The sequence below is a fragment of the Primulina tabacum genome, chromosome 9, assembly GCF_025594145.1.
Source record: "Primulina tabacum isolate GXHZ01 chromosome 9, ASM2559414v2, whole genome shotgun sequence".
Lineage (NCBI taxonomy): Eukaryota > Viridiplantae > Streptophyta > Magnoliopsida > Lamiales > Gesneriaceae > Primulina > Primulina tabacum.
The window spans coordinates 34,477,728-34,504,761 of NC_134558.1; the positions used below are offsets into that span (position 1 = coordinate 34,477,728).

The 27,034-nt window shown below is 31.7% G+C and overlaps 4 protein-coding genes across 4 annotated transcripts; 1 reads left to right on the forward strand and 3 right to left on the reverse strand.

Moving 5' to 3' along the window:
- The first annotated feature begins 7,618 nt into the window (after window positions 1-7,618).
- LOC142555446 (cytochrome P450 711A1) lies at window positions 7,619-9,809 on the forward strand. The gene is made up of 5 exons (XM_075666313.1): window positions 7,619-7,970; window positions 8,154-8,306; window positions 8,396-9,176; window positions 9,262-9,357; window positions 9,479-9,809. Exons 1-5 carry the CDS (start codon window positions 7,705-7,707, stop codon window positions 9,806-9,808), a joined length of 1,626 nt encoding a protein of 541 aa, XP_075522428.1. The 5' UTR covers window positions 7,619-7,704; the 3' UTR covers window position 9,809.
- Window positions 9,810-9,908: 99 nt separating this feature from the next.
- Window positions 9,909-12,300, reverse strand: LOC142555447 (protein IQ-DOMAIN 6-like). The gene is made up of 5 exons (XM_075666314.1): window positions 11,920-12,300; window positions 11,184-11,435; window positions 10,836-11,063; window positions 10,642-10,755; window positions 9,909-10,550 (listed from the first exon to the last, which is right to left on the reverse strand). Exons 1-5 carry the CDS (start codon window positions 11,983-11,985, stop codon window positions 10,005-10,007), a joined length of 1,206 nt encoding a protein of 401 aa, XP_075522429.1. The 5' UTR covers window positions 11,986-12,300; the 3' UTR covers window positions 9,909-10,004.
- A 9,000-nt stretch (window positions 12,301-21,300) lies between these two features.
- On the reverse strand, window positions 21,301-22,184 carry LOC142555448 (uncharacterized). The gene has a single exon (XM_075666315.1). It carries the CDS (start codon window positions 22,014-22,016, stop codon window positions 21,639-21,641), a length of 378 nt encoding a protein of 125 aa, XP_075522430.1. The 5' UTR covers window positions 22,017-22,184; the 3' UTR covers window positions 21,301-21,638.
- Window positions 22,185-23,339: 1,155 nt separating this feature from the next.
- Window positions 23,340-26,417, reverse strand: LOC142555450 (eukaryotic initiation factor 4A-2). Its single transcript, XM_075666316.1, has 5 exons — window positions 26,185-26,417; window positions 25,234-25,303; window positions 25,015-25,121; window positions 24,292-24,722; window positions 23,340-24,215 (listed from the first exon to the last, which is right to left on the reverse strand). The coding sequence occupies exons 2-5, from the start codon at window positions 25,299-25,301 to the stop codon at window positions 23,580-23,582; spliced, it is 1,242 nt and encodes a 413-aa protein (XP_075522431.1). The 5' UTR covers window positions 25,302-25,303; window positions 26,185-26,417; the 3' UTR covers window positions 23,340-23,579.
- Between the last annotated feature and the right edge of the window lie 617 nt (window positions 26,418-27,034).

The following is a 27,034-nucleotide window of genomic DNA, read 5'->3' on the forward strand; positions in this document are numbered from 1 at the left end:
ATAAATTGAAATATGAAATTTTTTTTGAATTTTTGTACGTAAAATTCTTTAATGTGTACTCTTTTTAGTTTTTTTCTAAAATTTAATGAACTATTTATTTAAATATGCATTGACTTAGTTTTCGGAAAAATAAAAGTAGGTGTGTATGTGTTTGTCAACTTATTGTTTTTCATTACACTAGTGATATGATTAATAAAAGTAAGATTGATATTTTGAATAATAATAACAATAAATAGATATACTATTATTACACAAAATATTATTATATTTTTTTTATCAATCATATTATTAAAAATAAAATATCGAAAATCGTTTGACCGACACACAAACACCTTTTGTTTTTTCAAAAACTAAATCAAAACATATTAAATAAATAAAATAATCTTTTTTTAGAAAAATTAAAAAGTGTAACTTTCTAAAGAAAGATTACCTAACATTATAAAGTAAAAATAAAAATAAAAAATGATTGACCAATTTATATTCTCTCGTTCGTTTTTGTGCGAACTAAGAAGGTTTGTCTAACACCTTAGAATTCAAATTTCTTGTAGTCCGTAGCGTTGGGATATAATAACTGTTATCATCAAGAGAGTGATCGAATCGTGTTGATTGATATTTATATGATTTAAAAGACTCTCATTACTACAAATTATATTTTTTGGAAAAACATAAAACATTCGGTCTTAGGCGTATCGTGCTTCTATTATAATAAGACAATCATTGTGCTTTAGCATAAAATACATGGGCAATAGTGTTAAAAATTTGAAATAGTGAATCTCTTAACTATGAATTAAACAGACATTTTGTTTAATTCATAATTATCTTTTTCGAATCGTATCGATCGTTATTTTCGAAAATACTTGTTAGTAATATCAATGCTTGATTGAAAACTTTGATAAATACACATTCTGAATCATAAAACATATTTATTTTAAAAATGGAAATTCCACTTTTTATTTTTTATATTTGGGTTATTGCAATTTCGTTCATCTATTTTATCAAATTTCAATATTAATCTGTTATATATTTTTTTATTTATATAATCTTTTTTTTTTTTTACTTAAAAGCTGATAGAGCGTCGACGTAACATCATCACTCCTATTAAATATGGACAAAATTTAAAAAAATAAAATAAAAATTGATGCGTGTGTATTAGGCTAGAAACTAGAAAGTATCTGTAGAAGGACGAGTACTGTGACCAGGTGCAATGTTTCAATTTTTCTTCTAAAATAAAATTTTGCGTTGGTTGGAGTTTGAATACTTTTCATGATAATGACGTCGTTTTATTTGTTAATATGGATTATTATATTAGAATTATAAATTTATATAAAGTACGGGAAATTATTATTTAACGAAATGTTCCAGCTTGAGATATAGCTACTCTACTTCAATTAATCAAACAGTCCTATTTTTATTTCAGTTCAAGCGGCTTTCTTATATTTCTAGCCTGTATACCTAACGGTTAAATTATTACGTGCCGAACTGCAATTTTGGTTTTATGCATTTGTGTGTGTGTTTTTTTTTTTTTAATGATTTTATACTTAAATTGTCATATTTCGATTTTAATCCGTAAATCTTGGTTTATTAATATTTTTTGTAACACTGATGCGAAATCGATAAAAATTGATCACTTACGAACGATTTGTCATTGCTACAACATCAAGACTATCTATAAAATAATTAAATGACGAAAAATTTAACTATACATAAGGAGCTAACATCTAATCTTGAAATGACCTAGATTATAAAATAAAACGAGGAATATATAATGGACGTAATTATCAAATGGAATATGCCATATTTCTCAATATTTTATTATTAAAATTGAATCAGATTAACTAAACTCGGAATATTCTACTTCCAACTTAATAACATAATCAAAAAAAAAAAAATTGATTATTCAAAAAAATATTAGGTATTTAAATTTCGCCGAAATAATTTAAAATTCGAGTGTGAGATGTTTTGTTCAATCGTGGGTCCGAGAAAAATAGTGCTAAATAATGACAATAAATGGCACAAATCGGCAGTCGACGCCATCATTTCTACACTTTTTGTCACTCTCCTTCCACGAGGCATGGAGACCTTTGGCTTTTGTGGGGGAGGCAACATACGTAATGGGACCATTGATGTTAAAGTATCGACTCAGCGGAGTCATTCCCCCTCGTATTTGCTAGTTACATCTCGTGTCATGTGGGCAGATTAATTGTAGCATTACGCACACGAAGATGTAAGTGTCGAATTCATTGAATTCAAGGTAAGTGGAGGAAAGAAAATCAATTAAGAAATATATATAGATGATATTCAATTAGTGAATACAGATTGTTGTGTATTACGATCATGTTTATGAATAATTGTGTCGTAATAATACAGATTGTTGGTTAACTCTTCTTTATTTGTGAATATTAATTAGTAGGTCTCGTTGTTGTCCTTGAGCTACTAATCTATGCCTCTTGTATTAATTTTATGACACAAATATTCGATCCCACGCTACTTATAAAAAAAATATTGTTTTTTGGTATATATTGTGGGGGAGGTGGGGGCCAAAATGAATGTACATAGTGTGCATGAAGTCATGCAATTCTGAACCGTTGATGGTGCAATTTTGTTGTCTGCCATCACCAAATAATATTTATGATTATGCCCTTTGTTTCGAACATCTTTTTTGCTTAAATATTAATTCAATTCGAGTTTATTTTAGTTAGGTACGAAATCACCATCGTTTAATAGCAAGTTTTGACATGCATAATTACACTTTTATTATATTATTATAAATTTAATTTAAGCCCCTCAACTTTGTTAACAATGACAATAATAATGTACTATAAGTATAGGTGTGTAAAGGTTACTGTATTTTTCAACAAATAACATATAATTTTGCCAAAAATAGAAACACAAAATTTAATTAATTTGCTTTGTAAAAATTATTATTGGGATAAAATGTTAGCCTTGGGTATAGCACATTGTAAAATCATGATCGAGCTGTCGTATGACACCGTGATAGAGTGAACAAATAGATGAAACCTCTTTGAATTCAATTCTATTCTTTTTGGCTTGAAGCTCGCTATGCAAGGTAATTATTACAATGTGTAGGTATTTTCAGATTTAGTCAAATTGTTCTTGCGTTGACAGATCCTTCGAACACTGTTAATCATGATGGTTCTCTTATCTTGAACATTTGGGAACTTCTCCATTTGGATTGTTTTATGAAAATTCGAAATTCGTAATTTGTGTAGAGATTCGAACACAATCGCTCATTGGGATGAATGTATTAACCCATCTTGGTTGATGTACTTAACTTTCTCATGATTTGTTTAATGAATTTATTGGTTTCCCGTTTTAAAAAAATTTGTTATTTTGATTTCCAATCTTTATACATTGTGTGGATGTGAGGTTTAAATGAAGGGAGTAAAAATAATTAAATAGAAATGAAACCTTAAAATTGATAATTTGATTGGATTTATCTCACATATTTTTATTTTAAAATTAGATTATTTATCGAATATTTTGAATTAAAATATAACAATTGACCCGATTTATACAGAGAAAAGGCAATAATCGATCCAGTCAAGTTAAATATATATTGTTTTTTATATATATATATTAAAAAAAACAGAATGAATTAAAAGGAGAATATTGAGAACTTGGATGTCGAGGGATCTTTGACTTTAACACAAGACACCACACATGGGTGACGCAGACGAATGACGTGTCGTGTCTGTGAGTTCCACGTAGTACGAGTCACCCTCTGTTTCTTGGTTCCGTCGACCCTACCCCTGCAGGCAGTTCCAACGGCTCGGATTTTTTCGAGCCAATTTTTTTTTTTTTTTTACATGGAGGTGGGCCCGGATCACTCATGTGGAGTGATCCGGGCCGTTCATTGCCCGTGCAGGCACTGCCTGCACGGGTAGGTTGAAACAAACCCTGTTTCTTCTGTATTTCCTACGTTGTCCGCACGGAAATTGGTCATATAATATATATATATATATATATATATATATATATATAAAAGTTTTGATTACATTTTTATAATATAAAAAAAGTCAATTGTTTGTCATTTTATTAAAAAATATACCTGATATTAAAAAATATACCAGATCCGAACTCGAACTAGAACCAACCTGATCAGCCCAAATTGATTTTTCACCATACAACATTAATATATTATTCTTTTATTTCAATGAAACAACTAAATAAAAATAAAAAATTCAAAACAAACTTAGACTAAATATGATAATTATTTGTCATTGATTTAAATATTTAAAGTTAAGATTCTAATAATAATTGTCTAAAATATTAATTAATCCACACAAAAAAACAATTGTTTAGAAAATCTTGAAACATCAAGATAAAAATTTATGATATGATATCAATATAAAATAAAAAATTATTAAAATCACAAAGTAACATTAAAATAACGCTTGACTAGTTTCAATTTGCATTATAAATTTATATAAACAAGGAACAAATAGAAGCTTCAATTTGCATTATAAGAAGAGGTTGGTACGACCATAAAATATGAAATGAGAACACAAATCAAAACTATATTTAAAAATCTAACCGTTCATGTCGGATGGAGGCGGAAGAGAACAGAATAGGGTTGGGCACTTAAACTTAGCCCTATTTTTTTAAGTAAACAAAACGGGTCGAGTGTGTTAGGGTTTCTGGGTGGTCTAATTATCAAATCAGTCAATTCGACTCAATATGAACCCAACCCAATCCAACTCAACTCACCTCTCAAATAATTTCAGTTTGAATTTCGGGTTCGACTTAATCTGAACCGAACCCGAAAATCTCCGGTCCTAATCTAGTATTTTCGATTCAAGTCGAGTTAAAATTCGACAACCTAGATTGTATGTCATGTTAAACATAAGCCTTTAAAAAGAAAAAAAATTCAATCTTATATGTCTATATATATATATATATATATATATAGATATTATTTTCTTGTGAACCTAGATTACTCCAATTCCATATCTTCGGCTAATTCTTATTATAGTAGAATTAACTATTGAAATCAATATTCCGATCCTCTAAACAATTTATAAGTTTCTAATGAAACACGAAGCGTCATGATATACATAGATTTAACATATTATTTAAGTTATTGTTGTTATTTTTAGAATTTTATTTATGAATAATAATTTTTTTATTTAATAAAAAAGAGGATGAAGTTTGATATTATTACATGTGTGAGCATTTATCACACGCAATGCGAATCAAGGTTTATTTCATCCTACCCATACAGGCATTGCCCCCATGATAGGATGAATGACCAAAATGTGTTGAACAACTTTCGAGGAGATGAAATTCTCTCCTACGTTTGATGTTTTAAATCATGGTATATTTTTATTAAGAGTAGGTCTCTTTTGAGACGGTCTCACGAATTTTTATCTGTGAGACGGGTCAACTCTGCCGATATTCACAATAAAAAGTAATACTCTTAGCATGAAAAATAATATTTTTTCATGGATAACCCAAATAAGAGATATATCTCACAAAATACGACCCGTGAGACCGTATCACACAAGTTTTTTGTCTTTTATCAAATAAGTCTCGTTTGCAAAAAAATAAAAAAGTAAACGTACTACATATCATGCATGAAGAAAATATAATAAATCATATACAAAACTTTCGATTTATCTATTTTTTCTAAATAATCGACAATAGATTTTAACTCAATCACTTTAAATGATTAAAATAATATATTGATGAGTTTTTTTAATTATAAAATAGATAAATTGAATGTTTTGCGTGTGATTTATATTTTATTCATGCTTGATCTTTATTGAATTCACTTTTTAATAATTTTTGCAAATGATATTTGTTTAAGCAAACTATAGCCTGGTTTAGAACATCAAATATACCCTTTCTAGGGTCGAATGATGCAATTATGCACTCTTAACAATTTTCATATACTTGATATATAAATTGCTATATACCATAAATTTTTCGATAATATAATTGCTAAAATTCAAGAACTTGGCACGTACAATAACATTAGTATGGCAGCCCATTTCTCTGTGATATTTAGGCTGTACGGAATGAAAGAGTAACAATTTGAACGAAGTTCAGTTCATTAATTTGTTAATAGTCGATACGGAAATATAAGGGTCCAGAGTTTACTGGATTCTGAAGCTGATGAATATTGAGGCCCAATTTGTAACAAATTCACAGCCCAAGACTTATGAGTCCACGTAATTTTTCACGTTATCTTGAAAATATGAAAAAGTTATTTTAAAATTGAAAATATGAAAATATTTATTTTTAATTATGGATTTTAATTAAGGAATTAAAAACGTCAAAAATTTGTTGACATATGAATAGTGGTGCCGAGGATAAAATATTAAAAATTCTAGAATTTAAAATTACATCGGGTTTTTCTGCTAATCAACTTTTATCACGATTGAACAATTTATTTCAGAAGAGAGTCATTCACGTCTATGCCCGTGACATATGTTCAGTAGATCCATAATTTTCATAAAAAAATGATATTTTTTAATATAAAAATTAATATATATTTTTTATTTGGGACGGGTCAGACTTTCGGCTCACAAAATTTACTTGCGAAATTTGTGTGTTTGTTTGTTTTTTTTTTTTTGGATTTTCACGAGGATGTTGATGGTCATATATGCTATGAAGATGCATAAAATGGAGGCAAAAACTTGTGTGAGAGGGTCTCACGGGTCGTATTTTGTGATACTGATCTCTTATTTGGGTCATCCATGAAAAAATATTACTTTTTATGCTAAGAGTATTATTTTTTATTGTGTATATTGGTAGTGTTGATCCGTCTCACAGATAAAGATTCGTGAGACCGTCTTACAAGAGATCTACTCTAAAATAGATTCGAGGAGTCTCAAATCTCAATAAATTATTATAATAATATAAAATTTCAAAGTTATAATCCTCCGGATTATGAATTCATGAAAGCAACTTCATTTTTTGAATGGAATTTACATGGTGCGTACTAGTGGTCAAATAATGACAAATTTGAGAATGAAGAATCTAAAGCAAATATCATTGTCATGCCAAAAAAAAAAGATACCTTGAAATCGTCAAAGCTAAGTCTTTGGATTGTTGGTTAGCAAGAATGAGATACCCTAGCAGGATGCTTGGTCTAACCAATCTTTTTTGGACAACTTTCAACTCAAATTATGCCATTTATACTTTTATATTCTCGCATTATATTTAACATTTTTGTCAAATTTCAATTTTAATACGAGTCAATTTTGTTTTTAAAAATTTATGAAATATAACGAAAATTATAATTTTTCATTTACTCGTCATGTCTGTCAATATGGAAACACAGCTTACATCATTTACAACTCTGATAACCTATCTGTTGTCAAGTGCCAATCTTGAAGTTATTGAAATTTGCTTGCAAAGTAAAGATAGTCAACCCCCAAGATCCACAGCAATAAAATATTTGCAACATTATAGATTTAGGTTCCCCACCATTTTGCCTTATTATATTTCATTCAACAAGGACAAACATCAAGAAAATACTATTCTAAGCTCCGAATATATTTTTATATTACATAGACATCATAATTTATAAAATAATAGAATTTAACAATAATTAAGTCTTTGAATATATGACACATATTGAATCCAAAAAGCCTCCTTTAAATTCCAACATCTTTTACAAGAATTTCGCCTTTCCCGAGTTCTGTTTCCGTCCTCTGTTTCTTCCCTCCCTCCTCTAAAATGGAGATTTCACGAGCAAATTTCCATATCTTTACAGATACAGTTCTGTCTTCAATAATCAAGAATCCTATACCATCATCATCATCTGTATTCACAGTTTTAGCCCTTTTGGCTGGGGTTCTGGTGTACTTCTATGGACCTTATTGGGGTGTTAGAAAAGTTCCTGGCCCTCCCGCAATGCCTTTAGTCGGCCACCTCCCTTTGCTTGCTAAATATGGACCCGAAGTTTTCTCCATTCTTGCGAAGAAATACGGTCCTGTTTTCAGGTCTATGATCTCTGATTCCTTGTTTTTTCGTCGTGTTTTTGTAACAAATGCATTATGTTTATGCAGATTTTTCACTTGTGAATTTGTGTCGCATTCATCTTGGTTTTTCGTTTAATTTCAAGAAATTTGTTTTCCGGGGCTGAAGTTGACGAAGAACTGAACTGATATTGTGTTGAAAAACAGGTTTCATATGGGGAGACAACCACTGGTGATTGTAGCAGATCCTGAACTTTGTAGAGAAGTTGGTATAAAAAAGTTCAAATACATTTCAAACAGAAGCATCCCTTCTCCTATAGCATCTTCACCTCTTCATCAAAAAGGCCTATTCTTCACCAAGTAATTTACACATTTATCTCTAAAAATTGTTGCCAATTTTTCATCCAGATCATATTTTTGTGTCATCTGACGTAGTTATTTTCCACCAGGGATGCTCGATGGTCAGCTATGAGAAACACGATACTATCGGTTTACCAGCCATCTCACCTAGCCAAGTTGGTCCCCACCATGCAAGAAATCATTGAATCTGCTACCCAAAATCTTGAATCTAAACAAGATTTCACCTTTTCGGAACTTTCCATCAAATTAGCCACAGATGTGATTGGACAAGCTGCATTTGGAGTGGATTTTGGCCTCTCTAAACCAAAAATAACTCATCATTCTGTTGAAAAAAAGGACGATGATGATGTAGAATCAGATCAAGTTCAGAAATTCATAAACCAGCATATTTACTCCACAACACAGCTTAAAATGGACTTATCCGGCTCGTTTTCAATCATATTAGGCCTACTAATTCCTATCCTCCAAGAACCCTTTCGTCAAATCCTTAAGAGGATTCCTGGAACCATGGACTGGAAAGTAGATCAAACGAACCAGAATCTGAGTCGCCAGCTCGATCAGATTGTTGAGAGGAAAATGAAAGATAAAGAACGTGGCTCAAAGGATTTCTTGTCCCTTATACTTAGTGCAAGAGAAACAGAGGCGAATTCGAAGAAAATATTTACACCAGATTATATTAGTGCAGCAACGTACGAGCATTTGTTGGCTGGATCAGCAACAACATCGTTCACATTATCTACTATTATTTATCTTGTTGCTGGCCATCCAAACGTCGAGAAGAAGTTGATAGATGAGATCGACGCCTTTGCTCCACATGATCAGATGCCTAGCTCTCATGATCTTCAACATAAGTTTCCATATATTGATCAGGCCAGTTACTGTTATATGTTACCTGATATCACAGTACTGAAAAATCAAAGCTGAAAAATATTGTTTTCTTGATTCCTGAATGCAGGTGATTAAAGAAGCGATGCGGTTTTATACAGTTTCTCCCTTAGTTGCAAGAGAAACATCAGCCGAAGTTAATATTGGAGGCTATGTCCTCCCTAAGGTGCAGCATGATATTCCTTCCTTTTATTTTATGCTGATTTCATATAATATAGCGTTTTTAGCCTAATTTTCAGAACAAAACATGGTTACTTAATAGAATGATCCGTGTTAACAACATGCAGGGAACATGGGTTTGGTTAGCTCTTGGAGTTCTTGCGAAAGATCCAAGAAACTTCCCAGAACCAGACAAGTTTATACCAGAGAGGTTCGATCCAAACTGCCAAGAGGAAAAGAAAAGGCACCCTTATGCCAACATTCCATTTGGAATCGGACCTCGAGCATGCATCGGACAGAAATTCTCCTTGCAAGAAATCAAACTTTCAATGATTCATTTGTACAGAAAGTATGTGTTCCGGCATTCATCAGAGATGGAGAATCCGTTGGAGCTCGAGTATGGCATAGTTCTTAATTTCAAAAATGGTGTTAAGGTTCAAGCCATCAGTCGTGTGTGAATGTGATGGTTATCTCATAATAATGAATGCGAAATACAACATATTCATGATTAAATAGCGCACTCAAATGGTCTCAATCATAATATGCAGCTTTACAAAATGCAGAACTAAAATCACACCTCAAGTCTTGTTGCAGTTTTTTGCATCATCATCTTCACAACAAGCTGTTGTGAGTTCATTACAAGTATTACAATACTTAATCTTCTCCCTCACACAACTTTCTCGAAAACATGTCCATGTTCGGTCTTTCGGTTCTGTGGTTCCTCTGCTTGGCTTTGGTAGCTTCTGTCATGTTCATATAATTAGGCCTACACCTATTGCTCTCATCAGTTAGATCGGAAGCAGTGTTTCTCGAAGCTGGAGTTGTCGTAGTGAAAATTGAGGATGAAGCCGAGCAGCTCTCATCATACCTAAAGTCAGAACTTGGGCTAGAATACGAGTGATTAGCCGCCAGTGGAGGCCTCGCTGATATCCTCTTGGAAACATTATTTTTCTTGACTTTCACAGAAGTGGGATCAGACAACCTCGAAACCTTGCCTTTCTCGAAATCCATGTTCTTAGTTACCGGAGTAGTCTCCAACAGTTCAGAATTATATTGTTCGATGAATCTGTTTTCCCAAGGCTTTGCAGCCATCCATCGCTCTAGCCAGCTCCAGCCTAAGCTATTCTTGCTTAATTCGCCACTTTTCAACGAGGGAACAGAGGCTTTTGAGGTAGAAGACACACTCTGGCTCAACTTCCACTACCAAAAGTAGTTGAATATAATAAATAAAACCTCCAAAAGAAGAAATGGAAAAATGAAGAAGGATCCAATGTTGTAGCCCACTCAATACCTTCTGGGCTAGAGAGTATGCAAGTGCTCTCTCTCGCTTGACAGCCCCATCTTGCTTCATTTGTATCTTAACCTTAACATCTTCAATTGTTCCTCTGCTGTCACACCACCCTTCCTGAAAATTTGGTACAAGAAAAATAAATTATCGAGCACAACGAACACAATACGAAATATTGGAGTGCAGGGTGTACTCACCTCAGCATGTTTCAAGTGGTCGTCCTTTCTGCGGTGCTCGTCGATTATCTTCTGCACAGCCTGTCCATCCACAGACATGCGTACTTGACAAGCTCTGACTCGAGCTTGCACACGAACTAGAGCTTGCATGCACCTAAGAGTCACAGCAGCTTGTTTCCGAACCTGCCGGCCACGAACTATGGCTTGCAGTCTCACCAGTCCTCTCAAAGCCCTTAAAGCTCTCCTTGCCTAGATGAATAAGAAAATCGTTCCGGTAAAAATTAGATCGAACAAAGCTATATTTACAAATTCATATTCCAAGATAAAAACCAAGGTTTTCTGATTTTAAAAAGAAAAAAAAAAACCAACCAGGAAACCTCTGAATGCAGTTTGGATTCTAATGGCAGCCCACTCTTGCCTCACGATCCTGAAATCTTTTGGAGCTGCCCTAACAACCGTAACCATGGCTGCAGTAAACGCATCATTTCTCATTGGAGAGGAATCCGAAGAGACGTCTGAAACAAATCCCCCATTTCTTCTGAAGCCTTTCCATGATCTACCAAGATCCCCGGATGAACTCCTCCACAGCATCCATTTCTTGCTCTTTCCACCCACCTTTTCCTTTAAAAAACAAAGGTCAAAAACAGAAAAGAAAAGAGAAGTCAGCAGGTTATCACAGATTCGATTGAAAATAAAAATTTAAATCAGGAAATATCAATAAAAAATAAACCTTTATTTGAGTTTATATTATGAACGATTATGGTAGCCGCAAGTTTAAATTTTGAGTTTCTTTTGGGGTAATAAAGAATGACTAGATAGATTCAACACAAACAAAAGATTTTTAATGAAGTGAATACATCAGGTACGCATGCAAAATCGACAAAGATAGTAAATCTAGTGGATGCAAGCAGTAAATGCCTTTTGATTCACCTTTTATTAGCTGCATCACTGAAGAAAAGAGAAGAAAAACACGAGGGGAACATAGATTTCATAGTTTATAGATTAATGAAGCGGGAAATATTATTTCCAATTCTATGAACTTGAAACAGTACCATTTAACTTACGCAACCAAGAAGAAAAAAGATAGATTTTTCGCTTAGCTTACGAGGTCATCTTTATCAGATTTCTTGAGCCCGATCAACGCTTTAACCCATTTTCCTGAAGTCCCCATTTGCTATCTTTTGAATCCTCAAAACTCACAGGGTCATGAAATGACAAGTTTGGAGAAAGAGCAAATTACAGACATTCCAAAACTAAGTGGGTAGAATAAAAGGGAGGAATTCTGTATATTAATGAAACTGTGAAGCATCTGATTGGCGAGGACCAGAGCCTTTAAGCGCTGAGCGTAAAACACAGCTGTTCTTGCTTAAAAAGCATACGGCATAAAACTTTAAGTTACGTGCATTTATGGAACCAAGACAAGAAGTCTCTAAAACGAGTAAGAATTTCAAAAAATAAAATTAACTATTTCATTGATACAATCTTCATTTCCTTTTTTACGAAATGGCCCTGCAAATCATATTGGCAATTAATCTTGGAATAAATTTTTATATATATATAAAAAAAGTGCGATGTGGGGTACGGTACGTGGAGAGTGGTGGCGAGTGTTCGTTGTGTCCAACGAGGGATTGAGCCGTTGGTGTGTTTTGTATTTGAATTCAAAACTGGACACACGATCAGTGGCGTGACGGGTTACCCACGATTTTCGACAGTAATTACGAGAATATATATATATAGCATAAAAAGGTGCAAGATGCCAAGAGGACAGAAATCCCCAAAAGCAATTAACTGCTTTGCAGTGAAGAAAGGTGCTGTCTTTTGTTTCTTTTTTACAGCAAAATTTGAAAGCTTATTACCATTTTCTTGTTTTAGAGATACATGGGTTGGGTTTGGGGTGGGCTAAGTTTTTGAATTACTGTAAATCACCGTGCTAGTCAGATAAATTGCACTAAACATAACACGATAATTTTGATTTTACGTTACAGTTCTAATACATTTTCATTTTATGGTGATGGGCGACGGTCTGGTTAATATTGAAATCACTTTGATGAATTTTTGGATCTTGAATTGTGTTTATGTGATATGATTTCAAATTTATTAAATAAATTGATTAACTAAATATCAATTTTATTTTATTTTTTACTTTGAATGAATTTATCCTGTGTATGAAACATTTACTTGTATAAACAACTACACATGTACATTACATCTTTACTTATTATTAAAAAAAAACAAATAATATAAAGCAACTCCAATAATATTTATTTTTTTAAGTTTCCGGTTATTACTAAAATAATATATGATCTTTATCCTTTGAAATACAGGAGCTCGAAGTAGCTCTATCCCTGGACCTTTGTCGACCCCAGCAACTGAAATTGACAAGACGGAGATGGAAAGCTGTCTCTCCAGGTTTATTGCAAGGACTCAACAATAAAAGCGTTACATTTCTTTATGAATACGTTGTTTATCAATTGTGTATATTTCTTCTGTTGCACGTGTAGAATATACAACAACCGTAATTTCTGAATTTCTCGTGATATATTTTGAACTTATAAAAATCTATATATAAATCGCGTAATTGAAAAATCAGCTACAAATTCTACAGTTATTCATTGAAAAAAATTTGACAGTGCATAAAATATGAAGATAATTGTAATATTTTAATAAAAAATTATTTTCGAGTAAAAAAATATTTAAAAAAACATAAATAAAATGTTATAAATCATTTTAAGTAATTATAGATGTAAGAATAATTTGTTTCACATAAAAAAGATTTGAATTCATTCTTATTCCTCATTTTCGGTTAATGAGATCCTATCTATGTGGGTACTACCCTCATTTCATTTCAACGAGTAAGATCTTGCCACACATACAATTTCAAAAAAAAAATTGGGTCCTATTTATGCATGGACAATCTTGGTCATCCATCCTATCATGGGGCAATGCCCACATGGGTAGGATGAAATAAACCCTCATTTTCTATCACTTTGATATAAAAGCATTATTGCACATAAAATCAATTTAAGCTCATTTCAATTCTTTTGAAGTGTTCTCTCATGGCACCAAATAATTATTTGGGTTTGTCATGCATAAAGTTTTAGGGTTTGGCTCATTGATACTCACGTCACTACAATTATCATTATGTTCGCAATTAGCTTTGCAGATGGCTTTGCACGGTACATCACAATTATAAGAAATAAAAATCTTCTTTTGGGTAACAAATATAACATTTGACCTGAAGATTAAGAAATAATGTTTGAACTAAAATATTAATCTTTCCTTGTTATTTAGTTTTGTTGGGTTAAACATGCACGAGTGAGAGTAGTACTGAGAATGGATGAAGTCTTAGGAAGTTCTTGTGCGTATTGGTGACATTGTGTCACTTATTTTAAATTTTATTAAAGATATAATTTTTTTAAAAGAAAATAGACTGTAAATCTTATTTCAAAATAAAATTCGATTTTCTTTAATTATTGTAAAATTCTTCAGCACCTGAAAAAAAACCCATGTATTTATTAATACTAATTAACAAAAATAAGGACATAAGTAAATTCACACAATTTACGGTATTCATGGATGTTAATTTACTCAAGTTAAAAATAAAATTGTCACAGAAACTCATATGAAGTTGTTTCGTGAGTTAACTTTGTGAAAATGTCTCCAATCTGACCTGAATCATGAAAAAAATATTGTTTTTCACTCTGAAAATGATTGGGTCGACCCGTATTAGGATAAATATCAATGAAACCGTCTTACAGAAGACCTACTCAAAAATTAGAGAACTATAAAATTTTGAAAAATAGTGTAAACTTCATCTTTATTCGATTTATTTTAAAATTTATTAATTAATGAAAAGATTTAAATCAAATAAAAGTACATCCTAAAAAATAAAGATAGAGTTCACAAATCAAACAAAAAAAAAAAACAGAGATAAATAAAACAAAAATAAATATTTTTAAAATAAAAATATAGTTCTTTTTTTTAAAAAAAAATGGACCTAAATTTCACTATTCATCTATTTATTTTAAATTTCATTAATGATATTTTTTAAAATAAAAAATAAAAAACATAGAGTGTAAATTTCATTCTAACACGTGGTGACTGGATTTTTTCAATTTATTTTAGAATTCACTAATAGATGTGAGAACAAACCAAAAAATATATTTATTATTACTATTATTTTAAATTTTATTAAAGATATATATATTTAAAACAAATTGAGTGCAAATTTCATTCCGAAAAAATGGAAGGTTAATTTAAATTTCATTATAAAAAAAGGTAGTTATATTTTTTCATTCTAAAAAAGGATAGTTAAAATTAATTTTTTCCAGTTTATTTTAGAAATCATTAATGGCTAAGAAAAAAACAAACAAAAAACATATTTTTATTATTGTTATCGTTGTGAATTTTATTAAAGATATAATTTTAAAAAAAAAAATTGGAGCGAAAACTTCATCACAAAAAATGGAGGCTAAATTTTATTTTTCTTCGATTTAATAATTTAGATTTTATTAATTAATATATGAAAAAACAAATAAAGTGACATGTATTATTAATAAATATATTATTTCATGAACATAAGAACATATATGTAAATTCATAATTTAAAGTCATATATTAATAGTCGCAATAATAATAATAATAATAGTAGCTATGAAAAAATACAAAAAATATATATTTATTATTGTTATCATTTTGAACGAAGAGATAGGTTTTTTTTTTAAAAAAAATGGATTATTACTATTATTTAAAATTTTATTAAAGATATCTTTTTTTAAAAAAATATGGAGTGTAAATGTCTGTTCCAAAAAATAGAAGAAAGATAAATTTAAATATCACTCTAAAAAATAGTAGCTAAACTTTTCATTCTAAAAAATGGTAGCTAAATTTCATTTTTCTTCAATTTATTTTAGAAGTTATTAATAGCTATGAAAAACAAACAAAAACATATATTTATTATTTTTATCATTTTGAAATTCATTATATATATAAGTTTAAAAAAAATTGCAAATTTCATCACGAAAAATGGATGCAAAATTTTGTTTTTATTCAATTTAGTTTAGATTTCATTAATTGATAAATGAAAACAAAATTTATTTTAGAAATCATTAATATCAATGAAAAACAAACAAAACATATATTTATTATTTTTATCATTTTGAAATTCATTATATATATAAGTTTTTTTTAAAAAAAATAGATTGCAAATTTCATCACAAAAAATGGATGGATTTTATTAATTGATAAATGAAAACAAAATTTATTTTAGAAGTCATTAATAGCTACGAAAAAACAAACAAAAACATATATTTATTATTTTTATCATTTTGAAATTGAAATTCATTATATATATAAGTTTTTTTTAAAAAATCTATTGCAAATTGCATCACAAAACATGAATGCAAAATTTTGTTTATCTTCAATTTAATTTATATTTCATTAGTTGATAAATGAAAACAAAATGACCAAAGAGACATGTATTAATGAATATTATTTAATGAAGACAAGGACATAGATATAAATTCACAATTCAACTCATATATTTATAATAGTAATAGATAAAAAAAATAGATTGCAAATTTCATTACAAAAAATGAATGCAAAATTTTGTTTGTCTTCAATTTAATTTAGATTAGATTTCATTAATTGATAAATGAAAACAAAATAACCAAAGAGACATGTATTAATGAATATTATTTAACGAAGACAAGGACATAGATGTAAATTCACAATTCAACATGTTTTAAGTTATTTTTTAATATAATGTAGAACATCACCTTATTTCAAATTTATGGATATAATTTTTTGCTAATTAATTAATAAATTTGGTTAGTGTAAAGGAGAACATATAATGTGTTGCTGCGGCTAACCCAAATTTAATTATCATATTCAACTTTGTTGGGGGTTTTAAGCACAGAAGTGAAAATAGTTAGTATAAGTTTTCCATCAATCGTACCTATCTATGTATTTATCATTGAGCTGATAATAGCCCAACTGATATCTAGTCTCTTTGAACTACGTACTTATATCATGAGGATCATGAGTTCGAGACTTGATGATGTATCACTCCACCAACCTTGTGTGGAGAGTCCTATGAATAATGGTGCATGAGAAAGCTCGCGAGGGAAAAGGTCCCAATGGGCAGGGGCGGAGCCATATTCTCGTGAGGGAAAAGGTCCCAATGGGCAGGGGCGGAGCCAAAAATATGGCTCTGCCCGGGCTGGAATTTTAAACTCTAGAATCTTTTAATATTTTACATTGATCTACCCGGGCTAATATCATATTATTCCAAAATTATACAAAATTTACATACACATTAAAAAAAAAATTGGGTCATCCGGGCTTTAGCACATGCCTCCGTCCCCTGCCAATGGGAACCCAAGATGGGACAAGGTCTCTGAAAGTATCCAAAATCGAGATAGTCTATGATCGTTAAAATAAAACGTGATGAAGCATATCAATATGGTTCAACATATTTTAAGTTATGGATATAATATATTTCTAATTAATTAATAAATTTGGTTAGTGTAAAGGAGAACATGTAATGTGTTGCGTGTACGAAACGGCAAACCCAAAGTTAATTATCATATTAAACTTGTTGAGGGCATTCCTCCTTACGAGGTTGAGATAAATCTTCCTGTCGTTTTTGTCGGCTACCACCACCTTTTTTTTTTAATTGTTAAAGTGTATAAATAGATCGAATAAAATACATTTAATAAGCTATACTTTGTTTGATGTACTTCCCTTCCAATTACATAAATTTTTTATTTTTTTCAATTATATAATCCAATTTATATATTTTGTAGCATATTTTTATTGTTTTTCCATTTATAGTCTTGCTAATAAGTGATTTGTTTCGAGAAATGAGTAAGTCTTTGTTTGTGAGGCGTGTCAACTCTACCGATATTCATAATAAAAAATAATATTTTTCATGGATGACCCAAATAAAATATTTGTCTTATAAAATACAACACGTGACACTGTCTCACACAAATTTTTGCCTTGAAAAATATTTCCCAAAAGGATGCTTTGAGAAAAAAGATTTTGAAAAATTCTCGGAATTTGATCCCTTTTTAATAAAATATCTTCTACTTAAAAAATGTTTTGCATTGAATTTTTTGGATCACCGTGTAGTTTAGCTGTAAAAAGACACTGAAATATTTAGTTATCCGAAGTCGTCGTTTGAGGGACAAAAGATAAATATTAGCAATTAGAATAAATCTAGTGGTATATAATTTATCCATTCAAGGTTTGAATTGACAACTTTATTTGACTATGTCTATATACCATATTGACCATTTGTCACGTATAAATTTTGGAGCCAATTATTAATAATTTTTCCAATTTTGCTTGTGACCGATTAGGTAATTGTTTGATAAATTCGAGTTTCGTACACATCGGACATATATATTTAATTTCTCAAAAACAACAAATTATATATCTATGCAAAAACAAAGGTGGAGGAAACATAAAATAATATAGGCAAAACAAAACATCATTTCTTATTTAATTTGGATATACGAGGAAGAAATTATAGTTTATAAAACTTCGGACATGAGTCACTTAATCTAGGATATAAGAAAATTAAATAGGTTTTTTTGTGAAACGTTCTCAGATATATATTTTTTAAACTATAGATCGGGTTGACTCGTCTCACGGAAATTACATGTAAAATCATTTTTGTGAGAGAAAATATAGTGCCGAAATTGATAGACCAACTGGAATTGGATTGCATGTTAAATTGTTGGTTGTGTCAAGTTCTACTAGTGCATCAATATTACCTGTATTATTCGTTTGGGATAGTAGCTTCGCGCAGTGCTCTGTCCAAACAATGGTCCATTCCATATTACCATACCATCCCGAATTCCAATCTTTTTATCGGTTACTTTTAATTACTTTTACTTTGATTAATCAAACTATTTATCTTTGTTCTGTAACATCACGCAGCGTTGGTAGCTATCGCAATGTAATATTTTGGACACGTCCAGTGTATTTATAATAATATTTTTTTTTATCTATAAACATTCTTAAACGCTATGGACAACCTTCATGTGCTTTTTTTTTTAAAAAAAATTCATCTCATCTAATCCATTCCTGCCGTGAACGTGAGGTTAGAGCTCATGACAATGACAACACTTGTATATATATTATGCTGTCATCTGACCATGCCAATTTCTGTGTCCATCAATAAAGTGATATATACACACACTATTTTGATAGCTTGCCACCACGGGTGAAGCCATGTGTTGCTCCGCCCGGACGGTAGCTCGGATGACTTGTTTTTATCTCATAATTTTTATACACAATTTTTTTTTTTATTTTTTGGTAATTCGGTAATTCCATTTATCAATATTAACTCAACCATAATTTAGAAAATTCCTCCACCACCACATCTTGCCACCTTCGTGTAGAGAATAGTTTTTTATTAATTTTTTATAAATATTCATGCAAATATCTTTGAAGCACTTAATGCAGATAGGAAATTGATAACATTTTTTACAAGATGATCGGGCGAACTTTTTTAAAAATAAAAATAAAAACCTGCAAGTTGGGCTTAGATCGATTAAGATATTTATAGTTATCACTATGAAGTCCAATTATCTTGGGCTCAATAACTTCTTGTAGCAGCTATAGAACATTAATTAGAAAAATTAAATTAAATGGGTGAAGGTTGAGTCAACCACAGGCTTTTAGTTCAGCATGAATATTTGTTAATCCCATAAATAGTGTGTGTGTGTGATGTGTGTATAATGGCAAATAATTATGACCATATAGAGGAAAATTTATTAACATTTTAGGTTACATTCAGGATGATATTTTTTTTCAAGGTAATAAATAAAAAGAATATGTAATTAGATTCAAATGTTTTTTTATAATTTATAAAAAAAAAAAAAAAAAACAGCACCGTTGCACTTCACACGTTCGATATGAATCGAATTTTAATGATAATTGCCAATATGATATTAAACAAATCTTGAAGGTCTTATTGTCAACCTTAAGCATGTACGGTAGCTTTGGTTCTTTTGCAAAATATCTGTCAAGACTCGCACAATTCGATTCATCCGATGGCTTGTGTTATTGGTTACTAATCCGTTTAAATATTGACTTTAGTACTCCCTGATCTGTTTAGTTATCAGGGTTATCGTGCCAAAGTTGGATTTGAATCGGTGGAGAGGAGAATGAAATAGCTGAAGCTGTGGAAGAGGAACTCGAGAAGTTGATGTGCCGGATAGACATAAAGTTTAAACATCAGCTTTCTTCTCAATTTTTGGTGTGTTATTTTGGGACATGGTTGTTTGCGTAGGTCACTTCTGCTTATAGGTTGAAAGTGGACATAGAACCGGATGTTAATGTAAGAGAGAGCCATATACATATAAATGCAGGGAAGAACTAATGCTGATTCAATACTCGAAGCTAATATTTTAACGGGTCGATCCTTGGTCCCAATTTTTTGATGCAGGTATTGTTTGAACTAGCATCCATTCAAGCAAGCGTTTTCATTCCCAACGAATAACATGTGTTTTTTTTAAAAGGTTTTGATTCTCTTCAAGAATTCTTTAGGTTCTAGCTCGCTATGCAACCGGATAAATCCATGCAGCACAAGGACTAATCCAATGCTCAGGATCGATCTAATTCTATCGCCTTTCAAGTGTGTTTGTCCTGCTATTTTCATCTCAAATATGTCTGGATCAAATGAAAGGCCATTGTTGATCGTTAACTAACTTATCATGTAGACTTACTTTTGTCGTCCCTTTGCATATCCACTCCTATCTGTCATCAGTTCTTTGTGATTGTTTCTGTGGGAAATCAAATTGTTATAAATTGAAAACACAACTCTTAAAACTCCAGTTCTCAGCTTACCTTAGTTGTTAATATTACCTACTGTTCAGTGACAAGTAAAGAAATCTAAATGTTTTTCAATGATAGTACAGCTGGCTGCTAGGTCCTGATCGCTGTCAGTGAAAACGCAGAAGCTGAAAATATTGTGCAAATCACGAAGGCAGGAGAAGAAACAGAGTCCCAAAAATTATCAAGGCTCAGCGCCAACCAATAGTCCATGGCTTACATAACTACATAAGAGTATGCTCCACTTCTCCGGAAGCATGCCCCGAACTACATCCAAGGATGTATTCAATATTTTTCTATTACCTCAGAACTTCAACACGATGAGGGATATTGGAACAGATTCAACACAATCTTCTACAGTGCAAAAGTGGTCTGAAATAGGCTTGATGTGGTGTGGGGGGTTGCATAACGTTGAAACCAGGTTCATTTCTATGATTAGTTGGAGATCGGTGCATGGTTTTGATGAAGTGGAAATAATTGGAATTGTTTCGTTTTCTTGTCAAAAAGATATGTTTTTGCAAAGCAAAAGAGTATGTGATCCATAAAAGTATTGACTGATATAATCACCAAGTAAACAAATATTGTCCAAACATAGTCCATGGTAATAACTGAGCAACAAATATTTAATAGATCTTTAAACTGAACCAAATTAACCAATCCTTGAATCTTCTTGATAACATACCCAAGCAAGTACAAATAAAGGTTGATGACAATAAGTAAACAAGTAGAACTTCTTCTCGGTAACATGTCCAATAAGCACAAATCCTTCATAAAGAATCTAGTATATGTTCGGTGCCCTCGAATCAAAACAAAAGATTCAAACTTTCAAAAATCTTGTGCTTAAAGGGCAATGACACACAGAACATTGAAATGCATAAAATGATTCAAAAGTCTGTTTTCCATACAGAAAGGTACAAAAATGTCATCACGATATATCATATAGAGCAAAATCACACGATTCCAAGAATTTTCATCAAATCACCACCATTCATAAACCACTTGAGTATACCTGTCCTTCAGCCATCTGAAACTCTTCCTAAAGGATCCTTTGAATTTTCCTTCAACAGCGTAAACTTTATAGCTGGCAACCCTCTTCTTCCTCTGGAACTCAGGATCCTTAAAACTCCATGAACCTAAATTTGACCCACCCGTACTCTTGACTTTCTTCAGCTTCTGAGGTGCAACCTCCCCCAAACCCGCCGCCGAAGAATAGGTGTATGACGAAGATGAAGCATAGGAAGCACTGTAAGACCTGAAATCATCAGGCCTGGTGCTGTTATATTTATATGGGGGTCCATAGTAAGGCTGTATTTGCATATTTGCATCACCAAAGGTCTTTGATCGGTAATCTGCCATGGATTCGGACGGAGTTTTCTCGATGGGTTGGGATAAAGCTCAAGTCTTGACAAGTATTTCGCGTTGTTTTTTGACAGCTAAAAAGATGAGGAAAAATGGCTGCTGCAACAAGAACTTTGAAGAATTACGTTAGGCGGCGTGATTACTTACTTTTCTTTGAATCGTTGTAAATATTAGTGTTTATATTTATTTGATTTAATATTAGTATCATTATACATGTATCCCGTGTATAATATTATAATATATATTATATGTGGTATGTAAATAAAATATTTTATTTTTTAAATAATTATTTTAGTTATATTTTTTTATAAAATAAAGATTTTATAAAGTATTTGATTTAATTACAAAAATTACATCTAAAAATGACATAAAAAATTGAAAACTTATTTATCCTGTTTATAGATAATTAGTTGAGGAAAACATGGAAATACTTAATTAGATATGCTTAAAATTATTATACACAATAAAATCCTATATAAAGTAGCTACTCTAATATCTTCAAGTATTATTATATAGTATAATATAATATGTATATATATATATATATTATATAATGCATTAGTTTTATTTGCTGTTTATGAATAATATATTTTTATTTTCAAATAATTAGTTTATTCACATCCGTAATTACAAATAAGTAGAGGGACCGAATAATGAGCTTAGTTGACAAAAGTCAACCTGATAAATTATTGATTCCAAGGGCTTCGATGTTGCAATTAATTATTTATTATGAACGAAGAGCTGTACAATCCGACAAGCGAAATTTAAACAAATAAATAAAATGGCCTCGAAAGCAACATTAGTTGACAAGAGTATTAAAACAGCAGCCAAGGTGTCTTTTATCATGTGGAGGAGAAAATTAGTGAAAGATATCATGAAATTGATGGTCTGCTTCTTTTTTTTTTCTTTTTTGTGTATTCAGATGAATCTGGTAAGAGGAAAATGTGAATAAAAGGAAGTTACACCAACCAACCTACTAAAATGCAACGGCAGAAAACATTATCAGATTTGATAATGTTTTTTGGCCTTAGGATAAGTCCAAAAGCTAATGATCCTACCAAAAGAAAAATATATTACATAAATTAAAACGTGGTAGCAAATCTCCAATACCTTGTGATTTATATGAAGCCACCAAGTACAAAAAGAGATTCAGACACACAAATTCAGAGGGAGAATCTTATAATTTTGTTAACCCTTAGAAATATTTCTTATTTACTTGATAATATATCGTGGCATCAAATTATTGCATCAGTGATCTGACAATAATTTCAGGCAAGAACGACATAAGATGATAACTAGGTAACAATTGTGAGGCGAACATAAACAAATAAAATTAGACTCAATAAAGCTTAAGAAACTCCAAAATCTGCAGTAGTTTTGGATAATTACAATACAAGAAAAAAGTTCATGAACCAGTCAACCAAATTGGGAGGGGAGAGACCCCCCCTGCAAATCAAGGGACTCGAAGCTTCAAACTTAATTAAGTCTATTACACATTAAACCATCCTACAAAATATAAAAGGAAACATTAAAAAAAACCTCTTGTGAAACAAAAACTTCTTAGAGGAGATCAGCGACATTGGCGGGAAGCTCCTCGATCACAACATTGTAGAACTTCTGTATATCGAAAAGCATTCTTTCATCATCTCTAGTGACAAAGTTAATAGCAACACCCTTCCTCCCAAATCTTCCGCTTCGGCCAATACGATGCAGGTAATTCTCAGGCTGAGTCGGCAAATCATAGTTTATAACGAGAGACACTTGCTGCACATCAATACCACGAGCCAAGAGATCGGTGGTGATAAGAACACGAGATGAACCTGACCTGAATTCTCTCATGATGATATCTCTAGTGTTCTGGTCCATGTCACCATGGGTAGCAGATACAGTATGATCACGGCTGCGCATTTTGTCAGTAAGCCAGTCAACCTTACGCCTGGTGTTGACAAAGATGACACTCTGAGTGATGGCCAAAGTCTCGTAAAGGTCGCAGAGGGTTTCCAGTTTCCACTCATCCTTGTCAACATTAACATAAAACTGCTTTATACCCTCAAGGGTTAACTCGTCACGTTTGACAAGAATACGTACGGGCTTATTCATGAACTTTCTTGTTATTTCAAGAGCTTCTGGTGGCATAGTAGCCGAGAATACGCCAACTTGGATCTTAGGTGGCAGCAACTGGAAGATATCATATATCTGAAAGAGTGGATCAGTCTCATTAGATTAATAACTTTGCATTCATGGCACTTGGGGAAAAAAAATTAAGAGTTACCTGATCCTTGAAACCTCGTGAAAGCATTTCATCAGCTTCATCCAAAACAAACATTTTAATGTAATCAGGCCGTAATGATTGCCTTCTCAACATGTCAAAAACTCGTCCAGGAGTACCAACCACGACATGAACCCCACTAGAAAGAATTCTCTGATCTTCACGAACGCTGGTACCTCCAACACAAGCATGGACCTTAACACCAAGATAATCACCTAGCGCTCGCATGACCTTCTCAATTTGCTGAGCAAGCTCACGGGTAGGTGCCAGAACCAAGGCCTGGCATTCGACTATATTATAGTCGAGCTGCTGCAAAATTCCAGAGCAGAAGGTTGCAGTCTTCCCAGTTCCAGATTGAGCCTGTTGAATCACGTCAAGCCCCTTGCAAAAGGGAACAATACCTCTTTGTTGAATAGCAGAGGGCTTCTCAAAACCTGCAAGTAGATACAAATGAACCTCTCATTTTCCTTGAAAATCTCGAAAAGGAAAGCAGAGATTAATAAAACTATCAAATTACTAGACAACCCAAAATGAGAAGCCAGAAACACTTGGTAAGTTGTAGCAAGTACACCTCAATGAAAACTGAAATAACAAAATCTTGACAATAAAATTTACAGCAAGGAATTAAGTTAAGATTCTCGAAAAAAGAAATGACCTTAAAAGATAAAGCTTATAGTTAGAAAAAGCAGAAGAGAAGTAATCAACATATTATTTATCCACGTTTACCATAAGCATAGATGCCCCTAAGAAGATTTTCCTGCAAGCCCATAGAATCAAAGCTGTCATACACCTCATCATAACTGGTGAAAAATTCCTCTCCATCAGCTCCAAGCCTGGGCCACCAAACTCAGATGATCGGAAAAGGCCGAAATTTTAATAACAGCTTACTGATTAACTTATTTAGTCATAGATTAGTAAGCAGAAAGTTGCAATAAGAATACATACAACTCATTCATTTTTGTATCATACTGGCGAGCATCAAATTGAGAACCTTCAGGTGCCGTTCCAGCCATGACTGCAGAAAAAGAAATATATGATTAGTACATTAAAAAGCGAAGAAGTAAAGTAGTAAACAGCCATATAATTATGGGACATGAGAGAAAAATAGTCAGAAACACTATAAGACACTCTGATGATATCTTTCACACGTATGGAAAATTTTCAAAACCAAACATTGTTTAAACAAAGGAGCAATGAGCGATGTCCCTGGACCTGGACGTAAATGTAGTTTCAATTATGCTAACATTACCAAAAAATATCGCGCACTCTCTACCAACGCTCAGAAAACCAAAACAAATTAGAGCCCCTGAAGGCAGAAAAACAAAAGGAGTTGATCTTTCGTTCAAATCACCCAAAAAGAGTGTATAATCCACAACTTCAAAAAATACGTCATAAAGGTATTTTTTTCCAATCCATCAAACTACATCATACTCGATAATAGTAACACCGCCAAGAAGATAAATTAATTATGAGGAGAAAAAAAAAAGAACCGAACTAAAACATGCGCAAAACGAGGGAAAAATGAGCTTTGGGACAAAACATCGGATGAGATACACTTAGATTTAAAAGTTCGCAACTTTTTCAGCCGTAAGTTATGTCGCATGGCAAACCCACAAAAAACAGTAGTAATACTGAAAAAAGAAAGCCATATCACGTAAAAAAAACAAAATAGCAGAAGAGAAAGGGAAACACATGTCTACTGTTCTGATAGTCAATCCAATAATAAAAGTATAACTATACAGATCTCCAACAAACGATGCAAAAACTTAATCGTCCACGTTCACAACGGAAAATAATAACACAGGATAAAATTTGAAGTTTCACGTACGATCATTCAACATCAACTATACAACAATCATCACATGTTTACAAACACCAAAAAACATTAATATTAACCTGATAGCAGTGAAAAGTGTGATACGAACAAAGATCTGATTAAAGCTACAGAACCAATTGATTGAACGAGCTCTATCAAATTTGCTTCTTGTGCCGATTTGATCTCAAAACTCCTCGGATCTACGCCGCGGAGTTTGGTAGTGGAATGAGCACTGCAAATGCTAAAAGGCCGAGGAAAAGTAGGTTAGTGCTATCGCAAGGGATTGGGATTGAGTGCTGAAATTCCAGATTTGCCACTGCTCTTTGATTCTCCCGTTTTCCAGGATCACAAGCACTCCACGGGCCCAGATATTGTGTCGTTCTTAACTTTGGGCTATGAAAATGGGCCCAAGGTGGATATTGATTACTATTTGGGCCATTAAGAGTGCAAATATTTTCTCCTCACATTCGATGACATATGGTAGACTGGTAGGGGTTTTAATTAAGGCTTTTAAATTTTTAGAATTATAAAATATATAATAATTCTTGGAAACGGGGACATAACCAGAAAATTCGCTTATTTTTAAAAAATAATTATTTAGAGAAAATATAAAATTTGATAATCTACTATTATGGTTCTGAACAAAAAAGTAATTTAAAATTTTATTTAGTATAATAAAAAAATAAAACTTTAGTTTTGAAATAAATTACCTGAACAAAAGAGTTATATAATACAAAATTTTCGATGTTTTATCCATGACTTGTTTTACAATATCAAGTTTGAGTTAAATAAAAATATTTTAATAATTGCAATTTAATTGAGAATAGAAACACTAGAGTACAAAATGTATATAAAATCATAAATCATTCATTTATTTATTATGCTTCACTATTTTAAATTGTGTTCGAATTTATATGATTTCAAACTCGT

What these genes read in the sequence shown, in the direction of transcription:
- LOC142555446 (XM_075666313.1), top strand. Translation starts at nt 7,705, where the DNA reads ATGGAGATTTCACGAGCAAATTTCCATATCTTTACAGATACAGTTCTG. An exon ending in AAATACGGTCCTGTTTTCAG is followed by an intron (nt 7,971 to 8,153) that starts GTCTATGATCTC and finishes GTTGAAAAACAG; the next exon opens with GTTTCATATGGGGAGACAAC. An exon ending in AAAGGCCTATTCTTCACCAA is followed by an intron (nt 8,307 to 8,395) that starts GTAATTTACACA and finishes ATTTTCCACCAG; the next exon opens with GGATGCTCGATGGTCAGCTA.
- LOC142555447 (XM_075666314.1), bottom strand. Translation starts at nt 11,985, where the DNA reads ATGGGGACTTCAGGAAAATGGGTTAAAGCGTTGATCGGGCTCAAGAAA. An exon ending in AATCTGATAAAGATGACCTC is followed by an intron (nt 11,436 to 11,919) that starts GTAAGCTAAGCG and finishes TGTTTTTTAAAG; the next exon opens with GAAAAGGTGGGTGGAAAGAG. An exon ending in CATACTCTCTAGCCCAGAAG is followed by an intron (nt 10,551 to 10,641) that starts GTATTGAGTGGG and finishes TACTTTTGGTAG; the next exon opens with TGGAAGTTGAGCCAGAGTGT.
- LOC142555448 (XM_075666315.1), bottom strand. Translation starts at nt 22,016, where the DNA reads ATGGCAGATTACCGATCAAAGACCTTTGGTGATGCAAATATGCAAATA.
- LOC142555450 (XM_075666316.1), bottom strand. Translation starts at nt 25,301, where the DNA reads ATGGCTGGAACGGCACCTGAAGGTTCTCAATTTGATGCTCGCCAGTAT. An exon ending in TAGGGGCATCTATGCTTATG is followed by an intron (nt 24,723 to 25,014) that starts GTAAACGTGGAT and finishes ATCTACTTGCAG; the next exon opens with GTTTTGAGAAGCCCTCTGCT. An exon ending in CACGAGGTTTCAAGGATCAG is followed by an intron (nt 24,216 to 24,291) that starts GTAACTCTTAAT and finishes CCACTCTTTCAG; the next exon opens with ATATATGATATCTTCCAGTT.